Source organism: Oncorhynchus kisutch, linkage group LG6 (genome assembly GCF_002021735.2).
Source record: "Oncorhynchus kisutch isolate 150728-3 linkage group LG6, Okis_V2, whole genome shotgun sequence".
In the NCBI taxonomy this organism is placed as follows: domain Eukaryota; kingdom Metazoa; phylum Chordata; class Actinopteri; order Salmoniformes; family Salmonidae; genus Oncorhynchus; species Oncorhynchus kisutch.
Window position 1 is genome coordinate 4,064,237 of NC_034179.2, and position 23,342 is coordinate 4,087,578.

The window sequence follows — 23,342 nt, forward strand, 5'->3', positions numbered from 1 at the left end:
GGAAAGAGAAAGAGAAAAGAGAGAGAGGGAAAGAGAAAGAGAGTCATTCCTCTTGGTTAAGACATGGTTTTCCAAGTGGGGAAATAGGGGTTCAGATCCTACCAGTTACGCTTGTACATAACTTACTGGTATGAGATGTGTAGTCTAGGGTTAGGGCTCAGGGTTAACTTACTGGTATGAGATGTGTAGTCTAGGGTTAGGGCTCAGGGTTAACTTACTGGTATGAGATGTGTAGTCTAGGGTTAGGGGTCAGGGTTAACTTACTGGTATGAGATGTGTAGTCTAGGGTTAGGGGTCAGGGTTAACTTACTGGTATGAGATGTGTAGTCTAGGGTTAGGGGTCAGGGTTAACTTACTGGTATGATATGTGTAGTCTAGGGTTAGGGGTCAGGGTTAACTTACTGGTATGAGATGTGTAGTCTAGGGTTAGGGGTCAGGGTTAACTTACTGGTATGAGATGTGTAGTCTAGGGTTAGGGGTCAGGGTTAACTTACTGGTATGAGATGTGTAGTCTAGGGTTAGGGGTCAGGGTTAACTTACTGGTATGAGATGTGTAGTCTAGGGTTAGGGGTCAGGGTTAACTTACTGGTATGAAATGTGTAGTCTAGGGTTAGGGCTCAGGGTTAACTTACTGGTATGAGATGTGTAGTCTAGGGTTAGGGCTCAGGGTTAACTTACTGGTATGAGATGTGTAGTCTAGGGTTAGGGGTCAGGGTTAACTTACTGGTATGAGATGTGTAGTCTAGGGTTAGGGGTCAGGGTTAACTTACTGGTATGAGATGTGTAGTCTAGAGTTAGGGGTCAGGGTTAACTTACTGGTATGAAATGTGTAGTCTAGGGATAGGGGTCAGGGTTAACTTACTGGTATGAGATGTGTAGTCTAGAGTTAGGGGTCAGGGTTAACTTACTGGTATGAGATGTGTAGTCTAGGGTTAGGGATCAGGGTTAACTTACTGGTATGAGATGTGTAGTCTAGGGTTAGGGGTCAGGGTTAACTTACTGGTATGAGATGTGTGGGCTGGGTGTCCTCCAGCTTGGTCCTGAGCCAGTCAAAGTCCTGGTAGCGCCTCCTGACAGAGTACTCTGGTAGGTCAAACTCCACCCGCGTTGTCTGGAGAGAGAGAGGGTTACACTGTGTTACCTAACCCCTAACCCTAACCCTGATCCAACAAGACTAAAACCTCACAGAATACTGCCAAGAAACAATGACAATTTCTCTCAACCAATGGCATATGGGCTTTTTAGGTGATGCCGCCCTGTAATAAGGGTAAATATTGATCTGGTCCAATCCCAACGCTCCTCTCCAGGATGCATCACTGCGGCGCTCCAACAACCTTCCGTCCAAAACACATCCTGTTAAATCGTGATATGAGAGCATCAGCTGTTCCGGACAACTGTGTGATTACGGTCTGTAGCCGATGTGAGTAAGACTTTCAAACAGGTCAACATTCACAAGGCCGCAGGGCCAGACGGAATACCAGGACGTGTACTCCAAGCATGCGCTGGCAACTGACATTTTCAACCTCTCCCTGTCTGAGTCTGTAATACCAGCATGTTTTAAGCAGACCACCATAGTCCCTGTGCCCAAGAACACTAAGGTAACCTGCCTTAATGACTCCCGACTCCGTAGCACTCACGTCTGTAGCCATGAAGTGCTTTGAAAGGCTGGTCATGGCTGACATCAACACCATCATCCCAGAGACCCTAGACGTATTCAATTTGCATACTGCCCCAACAGATCCACAGATGACGCACTCTATTGAAATCCAGAATGCCCTTTCGCACCTGGATAAAAGGAACACCTACCTGAGAATGCTTTCATTGACTACAGCTCAAAGTTCAACACCATAGTGTCTTCAAAGCTCATCAAGAAGCTAAGGACCCTGGGACTAAACACCTCCCTCTGCAACTGGATCCTGGACTTCCTGACGGGCCGCCCCCAGGTGGTAAGGGTAGGTAACAACACATCCGCCATGCTGATCCTTAACATGGGGGCCCCTCAGGGGTGCGTGCTAAGTCCCCTCCTCTACTCCCTGTTCACTAATGACTGCACGGCCAAGCACGACTCCAACACCATCATCAAGTTTGCAGATGAAAACAGTGGTAAGCCTGATCACCGACAATGATGAGGAGGTCAGGAGGTCAGAGACCTGACCGTACAACAAACTCCTCCTCAATGGGATCAAGACAAAGGAGATGATTGTGGACTACAGGAAAAAGAGTACCCGAGCACACTCCCATTCTCATCGACGGGCCTGCAGTGGAGCAGGTTGAGAGCTTCAAGTTCCTTGGCGTCCACATCACCAACAAACTAACATGGTCCAAGCACCCCAAGACAGTCGTGAAGAGGGCACGACAAAACCTATTCCCCCTCAGGAGACTGAAAAGATTTGTACCCCCTGTATATAGCCTCCACATTGACTCTGTACCGTTACCCCCTGTATATAGCCTCCACATTGACTCTGTACTGTTACCCCCTGTATATAGCCTCCACATTGACTCTGTACCGTAATACCCTGCATATAGCCTCCCCATTGACTCTGTACCGGTACCCCCTGTATATAGCCTCCACATTGACTCTGTACCGTAACACCCTGTATATAGCCTCCACATTGACTCTGTACCGGTACCCCCTGTATATAGCCTCCACATTGACTCTGTACCGTAATACCCTGTATATAGCCTCCACATTGACTCTGTACCCCCTGTATATAGCCTCCACATTGACTCTGTACCCCCTGTATATAGCCTCCACATTGACTCTGTACCCCCTGTATATAGCCTCCACATTGACTCTGTACCCCCTGTATATAGCCTCCACATTGACTCTGTACCCCCTGTATATAGCCTCCACATTGACTCTGTACCCCCTGTATATAGCCTCCACATTGACTCTGTACCGGTAACCCCTGTATATAGCCTCCACATTGACTCTGTACCCCCTGTATATAGCCTCCACATTGACTCTCTATTGGCCTTGCTATTGTTATTTACTGCTGCCGTTTAGTTATTTATCATTCTTATCTCTTACTTTTTTTGTGGTATTTAAAAACAAACTGCACTGTTGGTTAAAGGGTTAAGCATTTCACTGTAAGGTTGTATTCATAAAATTTGATTTGATTTGTAACGTATACCACATGACCTAAAGTATGTGGACACCTGCTCGGATATAACAGCCTCCACTCTTCTGGGAAAGATTACCACTAGATGTTGGAACTTTTCTGCGGGGACTTGCTTCTATTCAAACACAAGAGCATTAGTGAGGTCAGGCACTGATGGCTGATTAGGCCTGGCTCTCAGTCGGCGGTCCAATTCAACCCAAAGGTGTTCGATGGGGTTGAGGTCAGGGCTCTGTAGAGGACAGTCAAGTTTTTCCACACCGATCTCAACAAATGTGCTTTGTGCACGGAGGCATTGTCATGTTGAAACAGGAAAGGGCCTTCCCCAAACTGTTGCCACAAATTTGGAAGCACAGAATCATCTAGAATGTCATTCTATGCTGTAGCGTTAAGATTTCCCTTCACTAGAACTAAGGGGCCGAACCATGAAGAACAGCCCCAGGCCATTATAATACTCCTCAGCAACCCACACGCAAAACATCTTCCCACAGCCAGAACAACAGCTTGGGTCTGCATTCCACAACTTCCCTGGTTTGTAGGATTTTCCAATTAGCAGTCTTGGTGTTTAGATTGGACATCTGATCAGGAGGGAAATGAGGAGGAAGAAATTAAGGAAATAACAAAGTTCCCTCGCTAAGTTGGTCTATTGGATGAGTCGGTCGGTCTGTTGGATGAGTCGGTCGGTCTATTGGATGAGTCGGTCGGTCTATTGGATGAGTCGGTCGGTCTATTGGATGAGTCGTTCGGTCTATTGGATGAGTCGTTCGGCCTATTGGATGAGTCGCTCGGCCTATTGGATGAGTCGCTCGGCCTATTGGATGAGTCGCTCGGCCTATTGGATGAGTCGCTCGGCCTATTGGATGAGTCGCTCGGCCTATTGGATGAGTCGGTCGGTCTATTGGATGAGTCGGTCGGTCTATTGGATGAGTCGGTCGGCCTATTGGATGAGTCGGTCGGTCTATTGGATGAGTTGGTTGGTCGGTCTATTTGATGACAATATAAAACACAGAATTCTAATTGCAAGAATGCTCATTGAATGTAAGGGCACTCTAAAATAATTTTTAGAGTGCCATTTTATTGTCCTCAGTACAAGGTGCACCTGTGTAATGATCATGCTGTTTAATCGGCTTCTTGATATGCCACACCTGTCAGGTGGACGGATTATCTTGGCAAAGGAGAAATGCTCATTAACAGGGATGTAAACAAATTTGTGCACAAAATGTGCATAATGGAACATTTCGGGGATATTTTATTTCAGCTCGTGAAACATGGGGATCAACACTTTACATGTTGTGTTTTTATTTTTGTTCAGTATACCATGCTTCCATCCACATTACAGGTAGTATTTTCCACATCTCCTGGACGGACCTACCTTAGTGGCGACCACGTAGGTGATGTAGGTCTCCATAGTGGAGACGTGTTTCTTCGGGTCCATTTACAGGTAGTATTTTCCACATCTCCTGGACGGACCTACCTTAGTGGCGACCATGTAGGTGATGTAGGTCTCCATAGTGGAGACGTGTTTCTTCGGGTCCATTTACAGGTAGTATTTTCCACATCTCCTGGACGGACCTACCTTAGTGGCGACCACGTAGGTGATGTAGGTCTCCATGGTGGAGACGTGTTTCTTCGGGTCTTCGACGGTAACGAAGAGGTCACGTGTTTCTCCATCCAGGTCGTCATCCAGCTGCAGCCGGTTCAGGAGGGAAGATGAGGAGGCGGGACTAGATGTCTCCACCGGCGTCCCATTGGGCAGACTCAGGTCCTAGCAGCAGAAAACAAGTAAATAGCAACATAATTAGTACGGTTGTGTCCCAAATGGCACCCTATTGGGCCCTGGTCAAAAGTAGTGCACTATGTAGGGAATAGGGTGCCATAGGGCTCTGGTCTAAAGTAGTGCACTATATAGGGAATATGGTGTCATTTGGGACGGGCCCCTACCGTTTTACAGGCCACAGTTGCTATGGGAACAACCTCCGCTGTAACCTAGCCCATTTGCTTCCGGGTGAATACACCCCAGTTTTCCAGATGTTAGTTCATAGGCTATTATTATCCATCGGTGTTTTACAGACCAGGTGCTGTCTGAGGAGAGCCTGAGCCCAGATAGGAGGCCTGCATCCCAAATGGCACCTTTAATTAAAGCACAAATTTAGGCCAGAGCCTCAAACGGAGAGCAATATATAAAAGGGGAATAGGTCTGCGGTCAGCTGCCAGTCCTGAGCAGTAGCTAGGACCCCTGCTGGTGGTTTGGATTTTGAGCCTGGCTGCGTTCCAGCTCGAGCCAAAGTGAAATTCTGACAGTTGGGCCGAGCTCTCTGACTGTTGCTGATTCCTCTGCAGATTGCTTCTGTGACGGGCTTGAGAAACTGGACATTGCGCCAGCGATAACGGCCTCCTCTCAGAGCTTTAGGACAGCAGCTTACGATGAGCTCCAAGGTCCCTCTCTTGGAGCATAGCGGGCATGCAGGAGTTTCCACTTTGCCCCCTGCAGAACAGGTTTGATGAGCTGGGTAGGACATCATGCACCCCCTGGATCAAGAACTTAATGCGGTGTGGTTCTGCCTGCCAAGGGTCAGTCTACAAGACTTTCCTGTCCACCTCCTGCTGTCCAGACACCTTGCCATCTCATTCCCACTGCTCTGCTGGACCTCTCTTCTTCCACAGACCTTCCTCTCAAAGTTCTTGACAGTGGAGATGGGGACTTCGTAGATGAGCAGAGGCGAGAGTATTCTTGGGAGGATGCCATGCTGATACATCCATGCTTTTAACTTGCCGGGCATTCCTGACCGGTCAACCTCTCTCAGCTAGCTTCTCCAGGTCCTGACAGTTGGCCTGGATTTATGTTGTGTCCTTCAGGCTGCTGTTAAACACCTGGCCAAGGCTCTTATCTGGCTTAACCGAGACGGTGGGGATCAGTGTCCCTGCGAAGTGGTACCTCCTGTATATAGTCTCCACATTGACTCTGTACCGTAATACCCTGTATATAGCCTCCACATTGACTCTGTACCGTAATTCCCTGTATATAGCCTCCACATTGACTCTGTACCGTAATACCCTGTATATAACCTCCACATTGACTCTGTACCGTAACACCCTGTATATAGCCTCCACATTGACTCTGTACCGGTTCCCTCTGTATATAGCCTCCACATTGACTCTGTACCGTAATACCCTGTATATAGCCTCCACATTGACTCTGTACCGTAATACCCTGTATATAACCTCCACATTGACTCTGTACCGTAATACTCTGTGACCGGTGATGGTGGGTTTAATCAAGATATTACACTGCCCCACCTCCTGTTCCTTGTCAGTGTAATGTAATGGTCAATCTCCTCTTTGGAACAAACCAGGTTCCCACTGCGCTTCTGTCCTAGTAGCTGCTTTGTGACTCCAAAAGGGATTTGCTATAAAGCCAGTTATCTTCCTGGTTCTGTCCTTCTGCCGTCTTCTACTGTATGCCATTCAGCCCTTACGCTTCTATTCTCAAGATGCTCCGTAGTTCTGGGTGGTCGTTGCTCCTCACTGACATCCTTGTGCTGTTTGTTGAGGACCTTCTGTGACTGATCTTGTGGATTATTGCAGTTCATGGTATACAGTGTTCTCGCAAGAATCTGCTCCACTGCGCCAAAACGTTTCGCTGCTTGGCTGACGAAGATGGTTGTCAGTTTGTCTCCTCCTGTCTCCGTCTCCCTTTGCTGTTGCTTCCAGCACCTTGTCTGTATTCTCGTCAAACTGTTGCCACACTATTGTCTTGCAGGTAAGTGCCCACTTGATTCAAACCTTTTCCGATGATCTATCAGTAGGGACTTCACCAGGTTCCTGTGCGTTGGGTCGTTACTTCCCACTCCAAACATTTCATCCGGAATGAATGACTCTTAAGGCCTCGATTATTCTCGCAGACCATTCTAAAACACACATTCCATGCTCCTAGTTGGTTCTCCGATTCTATATGGCGGTAGCCTTTGGTCCGTCAATTCTAATTTTCTTTATTTGCGCTATATTTATTGTTTTGTTCCATTTAGAAATATGTTATCATTGAATATAACTATAAATATTGCATTATGAATTATGGTTGAACTCATTTTTTTGTTTTCTATCATTATGGTTATCATTATGGTTATCATCATGGTTATCATCATGGTTATCATCATGGTTATCATCATGGTTATCATTATGGTTATCGTTATGGTTATCATAGGTATTTAAAAGCCTTATGGAGCCTTTCCTGGACACACCCCTTTGTTCCCATGTTCTCCTTCCCTTTACCTATTTAGGTTTTTGGCAGTATGGGTCTACTAGGCCTCAATTATGGTGGTACCGTCATTTTATTTTTAATTACCCCTTTATCGTGATATCCAAATTGGTAGTTACAGTCTTGTCCTGATCGCTGAAACTCCCATACAGACTCGGCAAAGGCGAAGGTTGAGAGCCATGCATCCTCCGAAACACAGCGCACTGCTTCTTGACAAACTGCTCACTTAAACCGGAAGCCAGCCGCACCAATGTGTCGGAGGAAACACTGTACAACTGGCGTCTGAAGTCAGCATGCATGCGCCCGGCCCGCCACAAGGAAATCCTTGTCCGGCTTCCCGGATAAAGCACTAAATAAAATTCAGCCCCTGCTACATACAGCTGCTAGAAATCTTGACAAGAACCCACCAAACCGATGTGATCATATTACTCCAGGGCCTTCCTGTCAAGGCCAGGGCAGATTAAGGTTTTACTGCTAACCTACAAAGTATTACATGGGTTGGCTCCATCTCTCCGATTTGGTCCTGCCCAATGTTCCCTCTAATCTCTTAAATCACTGAGCAAATTTCAGGTCTGCTGAGCACAAACTTGAACGTTGTTAAAATTCTGTGCAACTTCCAGCGCGTGCGTTTACTGTGAACACTGAGGCTGTACCTACTTTAAGTTACAGGTTTACTGTGAACACTGAGGCTGTACCCACTAAGTTACAGGTTTACTGTGAACACTGAGGCTGTACCCACTAAGTTACAGTTTTACTGTGAACACTGAGGCTGTACCCACTAAGTTACAGTTTTACTGTGAACACTGAGGCTGTACCCACTAAGTTACAGGTTTACTGTGAACACTGAGGCTGTACCTACTTTCAGTTACAGGTTTAACAGTGGCCATGTAGACTACTGTGGCTATTTGATCATAATGTAGGTCTACCAGAGTGGCCTGCAATCAAAAACAATGGATAAATGTATCCCATAACATTTTACCATGGAAATAGCTGTTTTATCGTTCAGACTACAGTAGCAGCCAATGTGTGGTGTTCAATGTAGGCCTACAATTCATGAGACTTTTGAAAAAAAACATGCATGGCTTCACATGAACCTGTTTATCCACTTGTCCTTCAGACAGTGAGGTGACTGAAAATGTTGTTGTGTTGTTTGATGCAAGAAACCACTTTACAAAATTAAAATGCATTATTCCTCCCATACCATTATTACAGAGAATCAGACACATTATGCTCCCCTCTGCCTATTGGCTACTTAGCTTATTCAAGCCTGTCTCAAAATACACAGCTCTTTACCTGACTCACTTTTCAAAGATGTCTAGAAATGTTTTGTGCTCTTGTAGGAAACAATCACTCCTCTATTGCTGACTACAAATTATTTATAACTGGGCTAATAACTCACTAACTAGCAAAGGATATGAGCAAAATGTACACACGTGGCTACACTCAGGTCTCCCTCAAAACAAGCACATCTAGTCACGGCCGCTCATGCTGTAAACACAGTCCAGTTCATCTACTCACGACCGCTGATGCTGTAAACACAGTCCAGTTCAAAGTAAATGGCACAGATCCAAATATGGCAATGGTCTATTTGCATATAGGCCTACTGCAGCTCTGATTGGTTATGGCGCACCGATCTGTGTAGAGTACAGCTGAGTAGTGCGTGTCAATGCAATAGAATCCTACTCCAATGTGTTCCGCCAACAACACAATCTTTTGCATAGTTTGTTTTTGTTCCACTGAAAGTGTCTTATCTTGTGTTGACACAATCACACTTGCCACAGTAAAGGGAAATGATGATATTGTTCTAGAGTTTTCCCTGTTAACACTGGTGACCAACCTCTTCTGAGTCAAGATCACTTTTCCCGCTCAGATTAGTTTTTTTCCATGACTTAAATAAAACGTCAGCAACATTAACCAATAAAAACAGTTATGGATCAATGAGGATTGTGCAGTAAGCTATAGGCCCAATGCATTATCACCGCATATTGGCTTTGCATTGTTGTTCGGGCCATTTAAAAAAATACAAAAAATTTAAATCTGAATTTTAGGTAGGCTATATGATCACACCGGTAATAGATCCGTTGTTATATTACTTGTGAAGCACAACTGAGCGTGCACTCATTTAAATATTTTGCTTTTTATTTTAAGGGGTTGTCGGTGCCTGCATCTGATGGTCAGTCTCAGCAGAGGGAGAGAACAGCAGACTGAGAGTCAGTCTCAGCAGAGGGAGAGAGCAGCAGACTGAGGGTCAGTCTCAGCGGAGGGAGAGAGCAGCAGACTGAGGGTCAGTCTCAGCAGAGGGAGAGAGCAGCAGACTGATGGTCAGTCTCAGCGGAGGGAGAGAGGAGCAGACTGATGGTCAGTCTCAGCAGAGGGAGAGAGCAGCAGACTGATGGTCAGTCTCAGCGGAGGGAGAGAGCAGCAGACTGAGGGTCAGTCTCAGCAGAGGGAGAGAGCAGCAGACTGAGGGTCAGTCTCAGCAGAGGGAGAGAGCAGCAGACTGAGGGTCAGTCTCAGCAGAGGGAGAGAGCAGCAGATTGAGGGTCAGTCTCAGTGGAGGGAGAGAGCAGCAGACTGAGGGTCAGTCTCAGCAGAGGGAGAGAGCAGCAGACTTGAGGGTCAGTCTCAGCAGAGGGAGAGAGCAGCAGACTGAGGGTCAGTCTCAGCAGAGGGAGAGAGCAGCAGACTGAGGGTCAGTCTCCTAACGTCTCTCCTCTCTCCCTTTCCTCCACTGACTCTGACCAGAAAGGTACACCGTCTTCCAGCTGATGGTGAAACTCGAGTAGCACCGCATTATTTCTGCCTCATGCACAAATTCATGTTGTTACTCCAATGAACAGAGAAAATGAAATATTCCTCGATTTAAAAAAAGACCCAAGCCTCTAATAACAACAACACAAGCCTATAGAGACACTTTCCTCCTCATTCATTACTGCTGCAGTGCTTGTTGTAGCGTGAGTGGAAGTAGGGTGAACACACATTTTATGGCTTATAAAAGAGTTGACTACAAAGTGTTAACAGTTCTGAATAAGAACTGAAACATGAAGTCACTCATAAAAACAGCATCTCTTTGCTGTATTCGTTGACAGTCTCTCTCTAGTCGTGGGGTTTAAAACATTTTACATCTCACAGTCTCAACTTTGCGGTAGCTTTCCTTTATGTTGCTACGTTACTGACACGGTAATCTGAGCCATCTGATTGCCCAGCGGTAGGCCTATAGTACACTTGATTTCCTCTCTGGGTCCACCGGGAAGGAAGAGTTTGTACCTGCAGACACTTGAAATGGTTCAAAATGGCAGCCGTTGATCTACCTGGCGGTGCAGGACAGCTGAATGAGGTGCACCTACCGTCAACAACCCGAGATGAATGAATAACAAAATAGGAACACAAAGCTTTATCGTTGCGTTTTTACACAAATGTTTGGTGATCGACTAGGAATGCCTTGGTGATGGACCGGTTGGTGACCGCTGCTCTAGAAGTGAAGTTAAATCGTGTGCTTCTCTCTGAGCTGATATCACGGCAGTCCTGTGGAGCTGCGTGGCAGTCTTGGGGCTACTGCGAATGAGCACAGTTTAGAGGGAACAACTGTATCAGGACATCAAATCAGCATTGTAATCGTGGTGGGGAGGAGAGAACGCTTTGTAATATAGGCCTTAAATTATGTCCTCGTTTAAAAAGACAGTGACACACTGCCCAGCTACTGCTGCTGGAAACAGTGACACACTGCCCAGCTACTGGAAACAGTGACACACTGCCCAGCTACTGGAAACAGTGACACACTGCCCAGCTACTGGAAACAGTGACACACTGCCCAGCTACTGGAAACAGTGACACACTGCCCAGCTACTGGAAACAGTGACACACTGCCCAGCTACTGGAAACAGTGACAGACTGCCCAGCTACTGGAAACAGTGACACACTGCCCAGCTACTGGAAACAGTGACACACTGCCCAGCTACTGGAAACAGTAACACACTGCCCAGCTACTGGAAACAGTGACACACTGCCCAGCTACTGGAAACAGTGACACACTGCCCAGCTACTGGAAACAGTGACAGACTGCCCAGCTACTGGAAACAGTGACACACTGCCCAGCTACTGGAAACAGTGACAGACTGCCCAGCTACTGGAAACAGTGACAGACTGCCCAGCTACTGGAAACAGTGACACACTGCCCAGCTACTGGAAACAGTGACAGACTGCCCAGCTACTGGAAACAGTGACAGACTGCCCAGCTACTGGAAACAGTGACACACTGCCCAGCTACTGGAAACAGTGACAGACTGCCCAGCTACTGGAAACAGTGACACACTGCCCAGCTACTGGAAACAGTGACAGACTGCCCAGCCAGCTTTGAGATGTAGCTTCATAAAGATGTCCTTTCTGAACAGACAACAACAATGTTCGTCTAAGAAGTAAAGCAGTGAAAAACGCAGTGGTTGAAGAGGTTATTGTTTCCCTGTCTGTCTGTAATATAATAAATTGTTTAAAAGGGCCATGTTCTGAAGAAAGGGAGACACTCCTATCGTGCCTGAGAACATTTAAAAACGGCTATTAACTAGGTTAAGTAAGTTAAAAGTCCTTCCGCTCTCTAGTCTATATTCACATCTCGGAGTCCCCCTCAGGTTCAGACAGCGGTGGTTAAAATTCAAGCTCAAAATAAACTTTCATGGCTCCATGTTAATCACGAGGACGTTTGTCACACATTCCCCTTCACATCCCAAATGGCACCCATAGGGCTCTGCTCTAAAGTAGTGCACTACATAGGGAATAGGGTTCCATAGGGCTCTGGTCTAAAGTAGTGCGCTACATAGGGAATAGGGTTCCATAGGGCTCTGGTCTAAAGTTGTGTGCTATATAGGGAATAGGGTTCCATAGGGCTCTGGTCTAAAGTTGTGTGCTATATAGGGAATAGGGTTCCATAGGGCTCTGGTCTAAAGTTGTGTGCTATATAGGGAATAGGGTTCCATAGGGCTCTGGTCTAAAGTAGTGCACTATATAGGGAATAGGGTTCTATATGTCTCTGGTCTAAAGTAGTACACTATATATGTAACAGGGTTCCATAGGGCCCTGGTCTAAAGTAGTGCACTATATAGGGAATAGGGTTCTATAGGGCTCTGGTCTAAAGTAGTGTACTATATAGGGAATAGGGTTCTATTGGTCTCTGGTCTAAAGTAGTACACTATATAGGGAACAGGGTTCTATAGGGCTCTGGTCTAAAGTAGTACACTATATAGGGAATAGGGTTCCATAGGGCTCTGGTCTAAAGTAGTACACTATATAGGGAATAGGGTTCTATAGGGCTCTGGTCTAAAGTAGAACTGGGTTCCATTTGGAAAGCAGCCGCTTTTAGAGAATGACCAGACGTCCCAGGTGACAACACAGAACAGGTAGAGAATGACCAGACGTCCCAGGTGACAACACAGAACAGGTAGAGAATGACCAGATGTCCCAGGTGACAACACAGAACAGGTAGAGAATGACCAGACGTCCCAGGTGACAACACAGAACAGGTAGAGAATGACCAGACGTCCCAGGTGACAACACAGAACAGGTAGAGAATGACCAGACGTCCCAGGTGACAACACAGAACAGGTAGAGAATGACCAGACGTCCCAGTTGACAACACAGAACAGGTAGAGAATGACCAGACGTCCCAGGTGACAACACAGAACAGGTAGAGAATGACCAGACGTGCCAGGTGACAACACAGAACAGGTAGAGAATGACCAGACGTCCCAGGTGACAACACAGAACAGGTAGAGAATGACAAGATGTCCCAGGTGACAACACAGAACAGGTAGAGAATGACAAGATGTCCCAGGTGACAACACAGAACAGGTAGAGAATGACCAGATGTCCCAGGTGACAACACAGAACAGGTAGAGAATGACCAGACGTCCCAGGTGACAACACAGAACAGGTAGAGAATGACCAGATGTCCCAGGTGACAACACAGAACAGGTAGAGAATGACCAGATGTCCCAGGTGACAACACAGAACAGGTAAAGAATGACAAGATGTCCCAGGTGACAACACAGAACAGGTAAAGAATGACCAGATGTCCCAGGTGACAACACAGAACAGGTAGAGAATGACCAGATGTCCCAGGTGACAACACAGAACAGGTAGAGAATGACCAGATGTCCCAGGTGACAACACAGAACAGGTAAAGAATGACCAGATGTCCCAGGTGACAACACAGAACAGGTAAAGAATGACCAGATGTCCCAGGTGACAACACAGAACAGGTAGAGAATGACCAGATGTCCCAGGTGACAACACAGAACAGGTAAAGAATGACCAGATGTCCCAGGTGACAACACAGAACAGGTAAAGAATGACCAGATGTCCCAGGTGACAACACAGAACAGGTAGAGAATGACCAGATGTCCCAGGTGACAACACAGAACAGGTAAAGAATGACCAGATGTCCCAGGTGACAACACAGAACAGGTAAAGAATGACCAGATGTCCCAGGTGACAACACAGAACAGGTAAAGAATGACCAGATGTCCCAGGTGACAACACAGAACAGGTAAAGAATGACCAGATGTCCCAGGTGACAACACAGAACAGGTAGAGAATGACCAGATGTCCCAGGTGACAACACAGAACAGGTAAAGAATGACCAGATGTCCCAGGTGACAACACAGAACAGGTAGAGAATGACCAGATGTCCCAGGTGACAACACAGAACAGGTAGAGAATGACCAGATGTCCCAGGTGACAACACAGAACAGGTAGAGAATGACCAGATGTCCCAGGTGACAACACAGAACAGGTAGAGAATGACCAGATGTCCCAGGTGACAACACAGAACAGGTAAAGAATGACCAGACATCCCAGGTGACAACACAGAACAGGTAAAGAATGACCAGATGTCCCAGGTGACAACACAGAACAGGTAGAGAATGACCAGATGTCCCAGGTGACAACACAGAACAGGTAGAGAATGACCAGACGTCCCAGGTGACAACACAGTCCCAGGTGACAACACAGAACAGGTAGAGAATGACCAGACGTCCCAGGTGACAACACAGTCCCAGGTGACAACACAGTCCCAGGTGACAACACAGAACAGGTAGGGCTGAGGGCCACCGACACTGAAACAGTAACCTGCAGTAACTTACAAAAAACAAAAGAAGCCAAATTGGGGTTTGTTTTTATTTGTGTTTCATTCATTTTGAAATTATACTATTAAAAGGAGGCCATTTTGAAATAATACTACTAAAGGAGGCCATTTCATGGCTTTAAATGAGAGCTCTGCACCATCTCATCTGTGTTCTTCGGGCCTATTAGACAGGATACAGTTTGCTCTCTGGTAGTAAAGCATCTCTAGTGTCATGTGGTGTCAACGAAATCTCTGTAGCTACAAGACAAGTTATCAAGACGAAATCACTGTCCCGACATCTCTGCCACACCAGATGTATTCCAAGTTGTCAACTGCCAATATTGATGTAGACTCAGCTACAATGTAAAAGAGATGTGTAGTGTGGCAAAGCTGGTGAGCATTTAGAAAACATCTGATGTGTAGGTTTTATAGGAGGCAAATCTAAGCTAACGGATTGACGCTTTGTCTCAGATTCCCACATAAAGTAAGTTACTGGTCCCTGACCCCCCATCCAAAAAATTCCCCTCATCAATCTACACACAATAAACCATAAACCATAATGACATCACAATAGCCCATAATGACATCACAATAGCCCATAATGACATCACAATAACCCATAATGACATCACAATACCCCATAATGACATCACAATAGCCCATAATGACATCACAATAACCCATAATGACATCACAATACCCCATAATGACAAAGCAAAAATGTTTGCAAATAAAAAAACGGAAAAATCACATTTGCATAAGTATTCAGACCCTTTACTCAGTACTTTGTTGAAGAACCTTTGGCAGCGATTACAGCATCTAGTATTCTTCGGTATGACGCTACAAGCTGCCACACCTGTATTTGGGGAGTTTCTCCCATTCTTCTCTGCAGATCCTCTCCAGCTCTGTCAGGTTAGATGGGGAGTGTTGCTGCACAGCTAATTTCAGGTCTCTCCAGAGATGTTCGACCAGGTTCAAGTCCAGGCTCTGGCTGGGCCACTCAAGGACATTCAGAGACTTGTCCCGAAGCCACTCCTGCATTGTCTTGGCTGTGTGCATAGGGTCGTTGTCCTGTTGGAAGGTGAACCTTAACCCCAGTCTGAGGTCCTGAGCACTCTGGAGCAGGTTTTCATCAAGCATCTCTCTGTACTTTGCTCTGTTCATCTTTCCCTCGATCCTGACTAGTCTCCCTGTCCCTGCCGCTGAAAAACATCCCCACAGCATGATGCTGCCAACAGCATACTTCATAGTAGGGATGGTGCCAGGTTTCCTCCAGAAGTGACACTTGGCATTCAGGCCAAAGAGTTCAATCTTGGTTTCATCAGACTAGAGAATCTTGTTTTCTCATGGTCTGAGAGTCTCTAGGTGCCTTTTGGCAAACTCCAAGTGGGCTGTCATGTGCCTTAGAGGAGTGGCCACTCTATCATAAAGGCCTGATTGGTGGAGTGCTGCAGAGATGGTTGTCCTTCTGGAAGGTTCTCCCATCTCCACAGAGGAACGCGAGAGCTCTGTCAGAGTGACCATTGGGTTTTTAGACAAAAATGTCTAAAAAACCTGTTTACCCTTTGTCATTATGTACTGTGTGTAAATTGATGTGTATTTATTTGTATTAATTTTATAATAAGGCTGTAACAACATAACAACAATGTAGAAAAAGTCCAGGGCTACGGAATACTTTCTGAAGGTGCTGTAGCTACTTCCCAGCATGCACTGTTGGCGTTGTGACTGGACGTCACAGCGTAGACTTAACTTTACACTATCTTCTGAACAATGATCCGACAGCAGTGGCTTTTCATTTTCAGGTGGAAACAGGCTGAACATTAGGATCAGGTCACGCGTTTTGGAGGGAAGTTGATCTATCAATTGTGGAGAAAATGTGGATGGGTCTTGCCAGGGAAGCTAATCCTGAAGACGGATGCTGTACTTTCATTGACAGTGGATCTTGCAAACGCTGAATCTAATAAAAGTAACGTTATCATAGTTTGACGAGTCTGACACGGTAGCCAACATTTTTGGAGGGAAAGGGTTGGGGGGGGCTAACTTTAGATAATGCAACCGTGTCTGCTTTGACTTGTGAACGGTATATTTCCTATAATAGTTAGAATTTTCCTGTTAGTCACAATATGGTTGCTGTTCTTCCATCCCTACGCCCCTTACATTGAGCCTGAGAACTGCCAGCACACACAGCTGGCTTGAAGGAATGTTGTCCACAAAAAAAAGGAGTTGTGATGTGTACAGCACTTGTAATTTACCCCTGGAAATCATATTTTGCCGTTCCAAAATGGAGTAGGGTGGAGGTTGACAGACGTTTTAGAACTCTGTCGCCACAGCTTCCCAGCCCCCGCACCCAGCCGAACCCCCCGCAGCCAGCCGAACCCCCCGCAGCCAGCCGAACCCCCCGCACCCAGTCGAACCCCCCGCAGCCAGCCGAACCCCCCGCAGCCAGCCGAACCCCCCGCAGCCAGCCGAACCCCCCGCAGCCAGCCGAACCCCCCGCACCCAGCCGAACCCCCCGCAGCCAGCCGAACCCCCCGCACCCAGCCGAACCCCCCGCAGCCAGCCGAACCCCCCGCAGCCAGCCGAACCCCCCGCACCCAGCCGAACCCCCCGCACCCAGCCGAACCCCCCGCAGCCAGCCGAACCCCCTGCAGCCAGCCGAACCCCCCGCAGCCAGCCGAACCCCCCGCAGCAGGAGTGGTGTGATACAAAAAAACTCTGCTTTCCCAAGGCAAAGAAGGAGGGAAGTGCTGTGCTCGGCTTTCCCAAGGCAAAGAAGGAGGGAAGTGCTGTGCTCGGCTTTCCCAAGGCAAAGAAGGAGGGAAGTGCTGTGCTCGGCTTTCCCAAGGCAAAGAAGGAGGGAAGTGCTGTGCTCGGCTTTCCCAAGGCAAAGAAGGAGGGAAGTGCTGTGAAGACGGACCGGAAGATACTGTAAGTCAGAGTCATTCATTTAAAATCTGCATCAATTGAGCATTTAAGGCACACAAACATTTCCAAAATAATTAACATTTAAAAGTTTAATTGAAGAAGAAGAAGAAGAAAACAAATTAAAGACCAAATATTGCATATTTCAAATTGAGACGAAGTAATTCACTAGTGGGTGACTGAAGCTTGTCTCCCATCAATCTCTTAGTTGGTTACATTTCCTAAAGCCTAAGTAATTCACTTTTACGTGATATGATATCAGATTTTTGTTACTATATTATGGCTTATGGCTCTAATCAGTTCTCTGTCAAATGATGTCTCACCATTATTTCTCATGTGTTCACGTTGATCAATATTTTGGCCGATTGTAAATGATCAAATAAATGTCTGATCAATACATAGAGTACAGGGCTCCCAGAGTGGGAGCAGCGGTCTAAAGCACTGCATCTCAGTGCTATGTCACTACAGTCCCTGGTTCGAATCCAGGCTGCATCACATCTGGCCGTGATTGGGAGTCCCAGAGGGCGGCTCACAATTGGCCCAGCGTCGTCCGGGTTTGGCCGTCATTGTAAATAAGAATTTGTTCTTAACTGACTTGTCAAGTTAAATAAAAGGTTAAATAAAAAATAAATAAATACAATTCTGAACATATTGTCATTTCTAATGCTCATGCATAGGCACCAATAAATTGTCCAGTACACTTATTGTATGCTGTTTCCATGTACATTCTCTTATGTCTCAGCTTCTAAATCGGTGTCTCAGGCTTTACTCATTCTGCTGAGGAAGTGTATCAGTGAACTGTATTCTGTAATTAATTGCTGCAGTTTGTCTGATGTTCAACAGTAGACTGGGAATGACATATGTTTACCTGGTTCATCAATGACATGTGGTCCTTTGTTTACCTTGTTACCTGGCAACAACCACAAGGCAGCTGTAGGTCAAGGTAAGCTCATGAATATAAACTCCCCATCAACTCGGATTGTTCTCTCAGGCTTCCTGATTATTACAAAGACGAGAGGAAAAAGTACAATTTCCTCAATTCTGAGCATTTAATAGTTTAAAATATTATGCTTGATATTTTTGTCATTTAAAAGGCTATTTTTACATGAGGGAGAAAATAAATATAAATATGTATATATATAACGGTACATATCAAAACGAAACAATCCACGACATAAGTAACCGTTTCACTGTACTGTTTACACCTTCTGTATCCTGCGAATGTGATAAATAAACTTAGATTGTATCTGATATAGTGTGTGTTTACCAGAAACGGACATGTGTAGAACAACATGACCTGCACCAAAGTCATATTAGGATATAACGTTAGGCCAACGAGACAGTGTCCAAGTTCTGAAATTGTCCGGTAGAATACCCTGCTTTTACTTCATCACACTCACAACCGTAAAACCATTTTCTGTAATTAGCTCGCCGTTAACTTGTAAATAATGATCTTATTGTGAGTTTATTTTCCTGTAATAATGAATTAAAATTAGCTTAAGTTAAAAGACGTTGTCAGTTATGATATGGCCATTATTTGAACTGGCTAGCCAGTTACCTTAATGCTAGCTAACTAGCTAACGAGTTAGAAACGAACCAAAACATTGTTTAGAAAGTTGCTTTTAGTTGCCTGGTTTTCTAAATTAACATTTACTAAATTAATGTTTAAACGGATGGGTTTATTGGAGTTATAACACAACATTAATGCTATTCTGGACCACCAGGCTGCCTGTCCTTTTTTGTGTGTTTATTATGACAATAGAATGTTCATGATGTCACTGCGACAACTGTATAGCTACAGACATGCCGATAGACAAAGTACAAACCAGCCTTAACCCTTTATATAGTACACTACCGTACTGACTGTTTAGCACATGGCCTCACATGTGAATCCTTAAAGAGATGGGTGTGGTCTAAGGCTTAAGAGGGTGTGAACCATGCTGAATGGGTGGAGACAAAGAAGGTCTCTCTAGTATCTGTACCAAAACAGAGAAGAATGGGAGAAACTCCCCAAATACAGGTGTGTCAAGCTTGTAGCATCATACCCAAGAAGACAATCGGAGGCTGTAATCACTGCCAAAAGGTGCTTCAACAAAGTACTGAGTAAAGGGTCTGAATACTTATGGAAACGTGATCCGTTTTTTTTACATTTGCAAAAAAAATAAAAAACATCTCAAGCTGTCATTAGAGGGTATTGTCTGTAGATTGATGAGGGGAGAAACATATTGAATCCATTTTAGAATAAGGCTGGGGGAGAAATTTTTTTAATTAATTAAAAATTAATGAGCCCCCCCCAAAAAAAATCTATTTAATTTGGAATGGGCAAGCCAGACCAAATTAAAAGGCCCTATTTATATAATGCATATGAATTTGGAGGGAAGACATTATTAAATATTATTAGACCTCTCATTAAAAGGTGTCAGTCACACAAATGTTGTACTTACAGAAAGTTTGGACAAACCGTCTCATTCAAGGCTGTTACTTCTTTCTTTGGACTATTTTCTACATGGTAGAATAATAGTGAAGACATCAAAACTATGAAATGACACATATGGAATCATGTAGTAACCAAATGAATGTTAATCAAATCAAAATATATTTGAGATTCATCAAAGTAGCTACCCTTGTGACTTGATGGCAGCTTTGCACATTCTTGGCATTCTCTCAACCGGCTTCATGAGGTAGTCACCTGGAATGCATTTCAATTAACAGGTGTGGCTTGTTAAGTTGTGGAATTTCATTCCTGAATGTGTTTGAGCCAATCAGGTGTGTTGTGACAATGTAGGGGTGGTAAACAGAAGATAGCCCTATTTGGTAAAATACCAAGTCCATATTAGGGTAAGAACAGATCAAACAAGCAAAGAGAAATGACAGTCCATCATTACTTTAAGACATGAAGGTCAGTCAATCTGGAAAATTTAAAGAATTTTCTTTAGGTGCAGTCGCATAAACCATCAAGTGCTACGATGAAACTGGCTCTCATGAGGACCGCCACAGGAAAGGAAGACCCAGAGTTACCTCTGCTGCAGAGGACATTTTCCAGATTGACTGACCTTCATGTCTTAAAGTAATGATGGACTGTCATTTCTCTTTGCTTGTTTGAGTTGTTCTTGAGAATATCATAATATGGACTTGGTATTTTACCAAATATGGCTATCTTCTATATACCACCCCTACCTTGTCACAACACAACTGATTGACTGAATCGCATTCTATATACCACCCCTACCTTGTAAAGAAATTCCACTATTCAACTTTCAACAAGGCACATCTGTCAATTGAAATGCTTCACCTCATGAAGCTGGTTGAGAGAATGCCAAGAATGTGCAAAGCTGTCATCAAGGCAAAGGGTGGCTACTTTGAAGAATCTAAAATCTATTTTGATTGGTTTAACACTTATTTGGTTACTAAATTATTCCATTTGTGTTATGTCATAGTTTTGACGTCTTCAATATTATTCTACAATCTAGAAAATAGTAAAAAATTAAGAAAAACCCTTGAACAAGTATGTGTGTCCAAACATTTTACTGGTACTGTCCCTGATCAATTAAAAACCCAGTTGTATTCCTGCTACACAGCTGTTTCTGTTTAAGTTAATGATTGTGTTTCAACTGTACATAATGAATGTATGATCTTTTGCACCTGTTTGGTATAATTGGTTAATCATACACCTGACTACATGCCTACAAAATCCCTGACTTTAAGCAAGTGTACCTACAAGAATAGATGCTGTTTTGAAGGGGTGGTCACACCAGATATGGATTTGATGTTTCTTCTGCTCACTCACATTGCATTTAGTTAATTTATAAATATAAACTATTAACATAATATATATATATATATATATATATATATATTAATTTATTTTCTGAAAGCATTCTTACTTTACAGTATTTTAATAATAATAATTATTATTATTATATAATTTATAATTATTATAATTTAATAATTATTTTAGTATTTTTTTCAAAATTTTTTGCACAGTACTGTATACAATGGGGCAAAGTGGAAACTGAGCTCCTGCCCAATGTATGACCATAGAGAGACATATTTCCCTCAGATTACACAAAGAATTAAAAAACAAACCCAATTTTGATAAACTCCCATATCTACTGGGTGAAATTCCACAGTGTTCCATCACAGCAACAAGATGTGTGACCTGTTGCCACAAGAAAGGGTCAACCAGTGAAGAACAAACACCATTGTAAATACAAATACAATACAACCCATATTTATGCTTATTTATTTTCCCCTTTTGTACTTTAACTATTTGCACATTGTTACAACACTGTACATAGCCATATGACATTTAAAATGTCTTTTCGTTTTGGGAGTCTGATGTGTACAGTTCATTTCGATTGTTTATTTCACTTTTGATTATTATCTATTTCATTTGCTTTGGCAATGTTAACATAGGTTTCCCATGCCAATAAAGCCCTTTGAATTGAAACTGAACTGAATTGAGAGAGAGCAACAAAGTGAGGGTTTTCAGTCTTGCTTTGACCACCAGACAACAGAAAGAAAACAGATATGAGCTGAACATAACAGTCAGTGGAAGGGAGGACAGTAACAGGAGACACTATGAGCTGAACATAACAGGAGACACTATGAGCTGAACATAACAGGAGACACTATGAGCTGAACATAACAGGAGACACTATGAGCTGAACATAACAGGAGACACTATGAGCTGAACATAACAGTCAGTAGAAGAGAGGACAGTAACAGGAGACACTATGAGCTGAACATAACAGTCAGTAGAAGGGAGGACAGTAACAGGAGACACTATGAGCTGAACATAACAGGAGACACTATGAGCTGAACATAACAGGAGACACTATGAGCTGAACATAACAGTCAGTGGAAGAGGACAGTAACAGGAGACACTATGAGCTGAACATAACAGGAGACACTATGAACTGAACATAACAGGAGACACTATGAGCTGAACATAACAGGAGACACTATGAGCTGAACATAACAGTCAGTGGAAGGGAGGACAGTAACAGGAGACACTATGAGCTGAACATAACAGGAGACACTATGAGCTGAACATAACAGGAGACACTATGATCTGAACATAACAGGAGACACTATGAGCTGAACATAACAGTCAGTGGAAGAGAGGACAGTAACAGGAGACACTATGAGCTGAACATAACAGTCAGTGGAAGAGAGGACAGTAACAGGAGACACTATGAACTGAACATAACAGTCAGTGGAAGAGAGGACAGTAACAGGAGACACTATGAGCTGAACATAACAGTCAGTGGAAGAGAGGACAGTAACAGGAGACACTATGAACTGAACATAACAGTCAGTGGAAGAGAGGACAGTAACAGGAGACACTATGAGCTGAACATAACAGGAGACACTATGAGCTGAACATAACAGGAGACACTATGAGCTGAACATAACAGGAGACACTATGAGCTGAACATAACAGTCAGTGGAAGAGAGGACAGTAACAGGAGACACTATGAGCTGAACATAACAGGAGACACTATGAACTGAACATAACAGGAGACACTATGAGCTGAACATAACAGGAGACACTATGAGCTGAACATAACAGTCAGTGGAAGGGAGGACAGTAACAGGAGACACTATGAGCTGAACATAACAGGAGACACTATGAGCTGAACATAACAGGAGACACTATGATCTGAACATAACAGGAGACACTATGAGCTGAACATAACAGGAGACACTATGAGCTGAACATAACAGGAGACACTATGAGCTGAACATAACAGTCAGTGGAAGGGAGGACAGTAACAGGAGACACTATGAGCTGAACATAACAGTCAGTAGAAGGGAGGACAGTAACAGGAGACACTATGAGCTGAACATAACAGGAGACACTATGAGCTGAACATAACAGGAGACACTATGAGCTGAACATAACAGTCAGTGGAAGAGAGGACAGTAA

General features: G+C 44.5%; 1 protein-coding gene across 1 annotated transcript in view; it reads right to left on the reverse strand.

Annotated features, from left to right (window-relative positions):
* Positions 1 to 23,342, reverse strand: part of LOC109882175 (sorting nexin-30) — a 55,729-nt gene that overhangs the window by 28,762 nt on the left and 3,625 nt on the right. Inside the window, 2 exon segments of the mRNA XM_031826016.1 lie at positions 1,003 to 1,111; positions 4,696 to 4,884. Coding sequence (XP_031681876.1) covers positions 1,003 to 1,111; positions 4,696 to 4,884 — 298 coding nt within the window.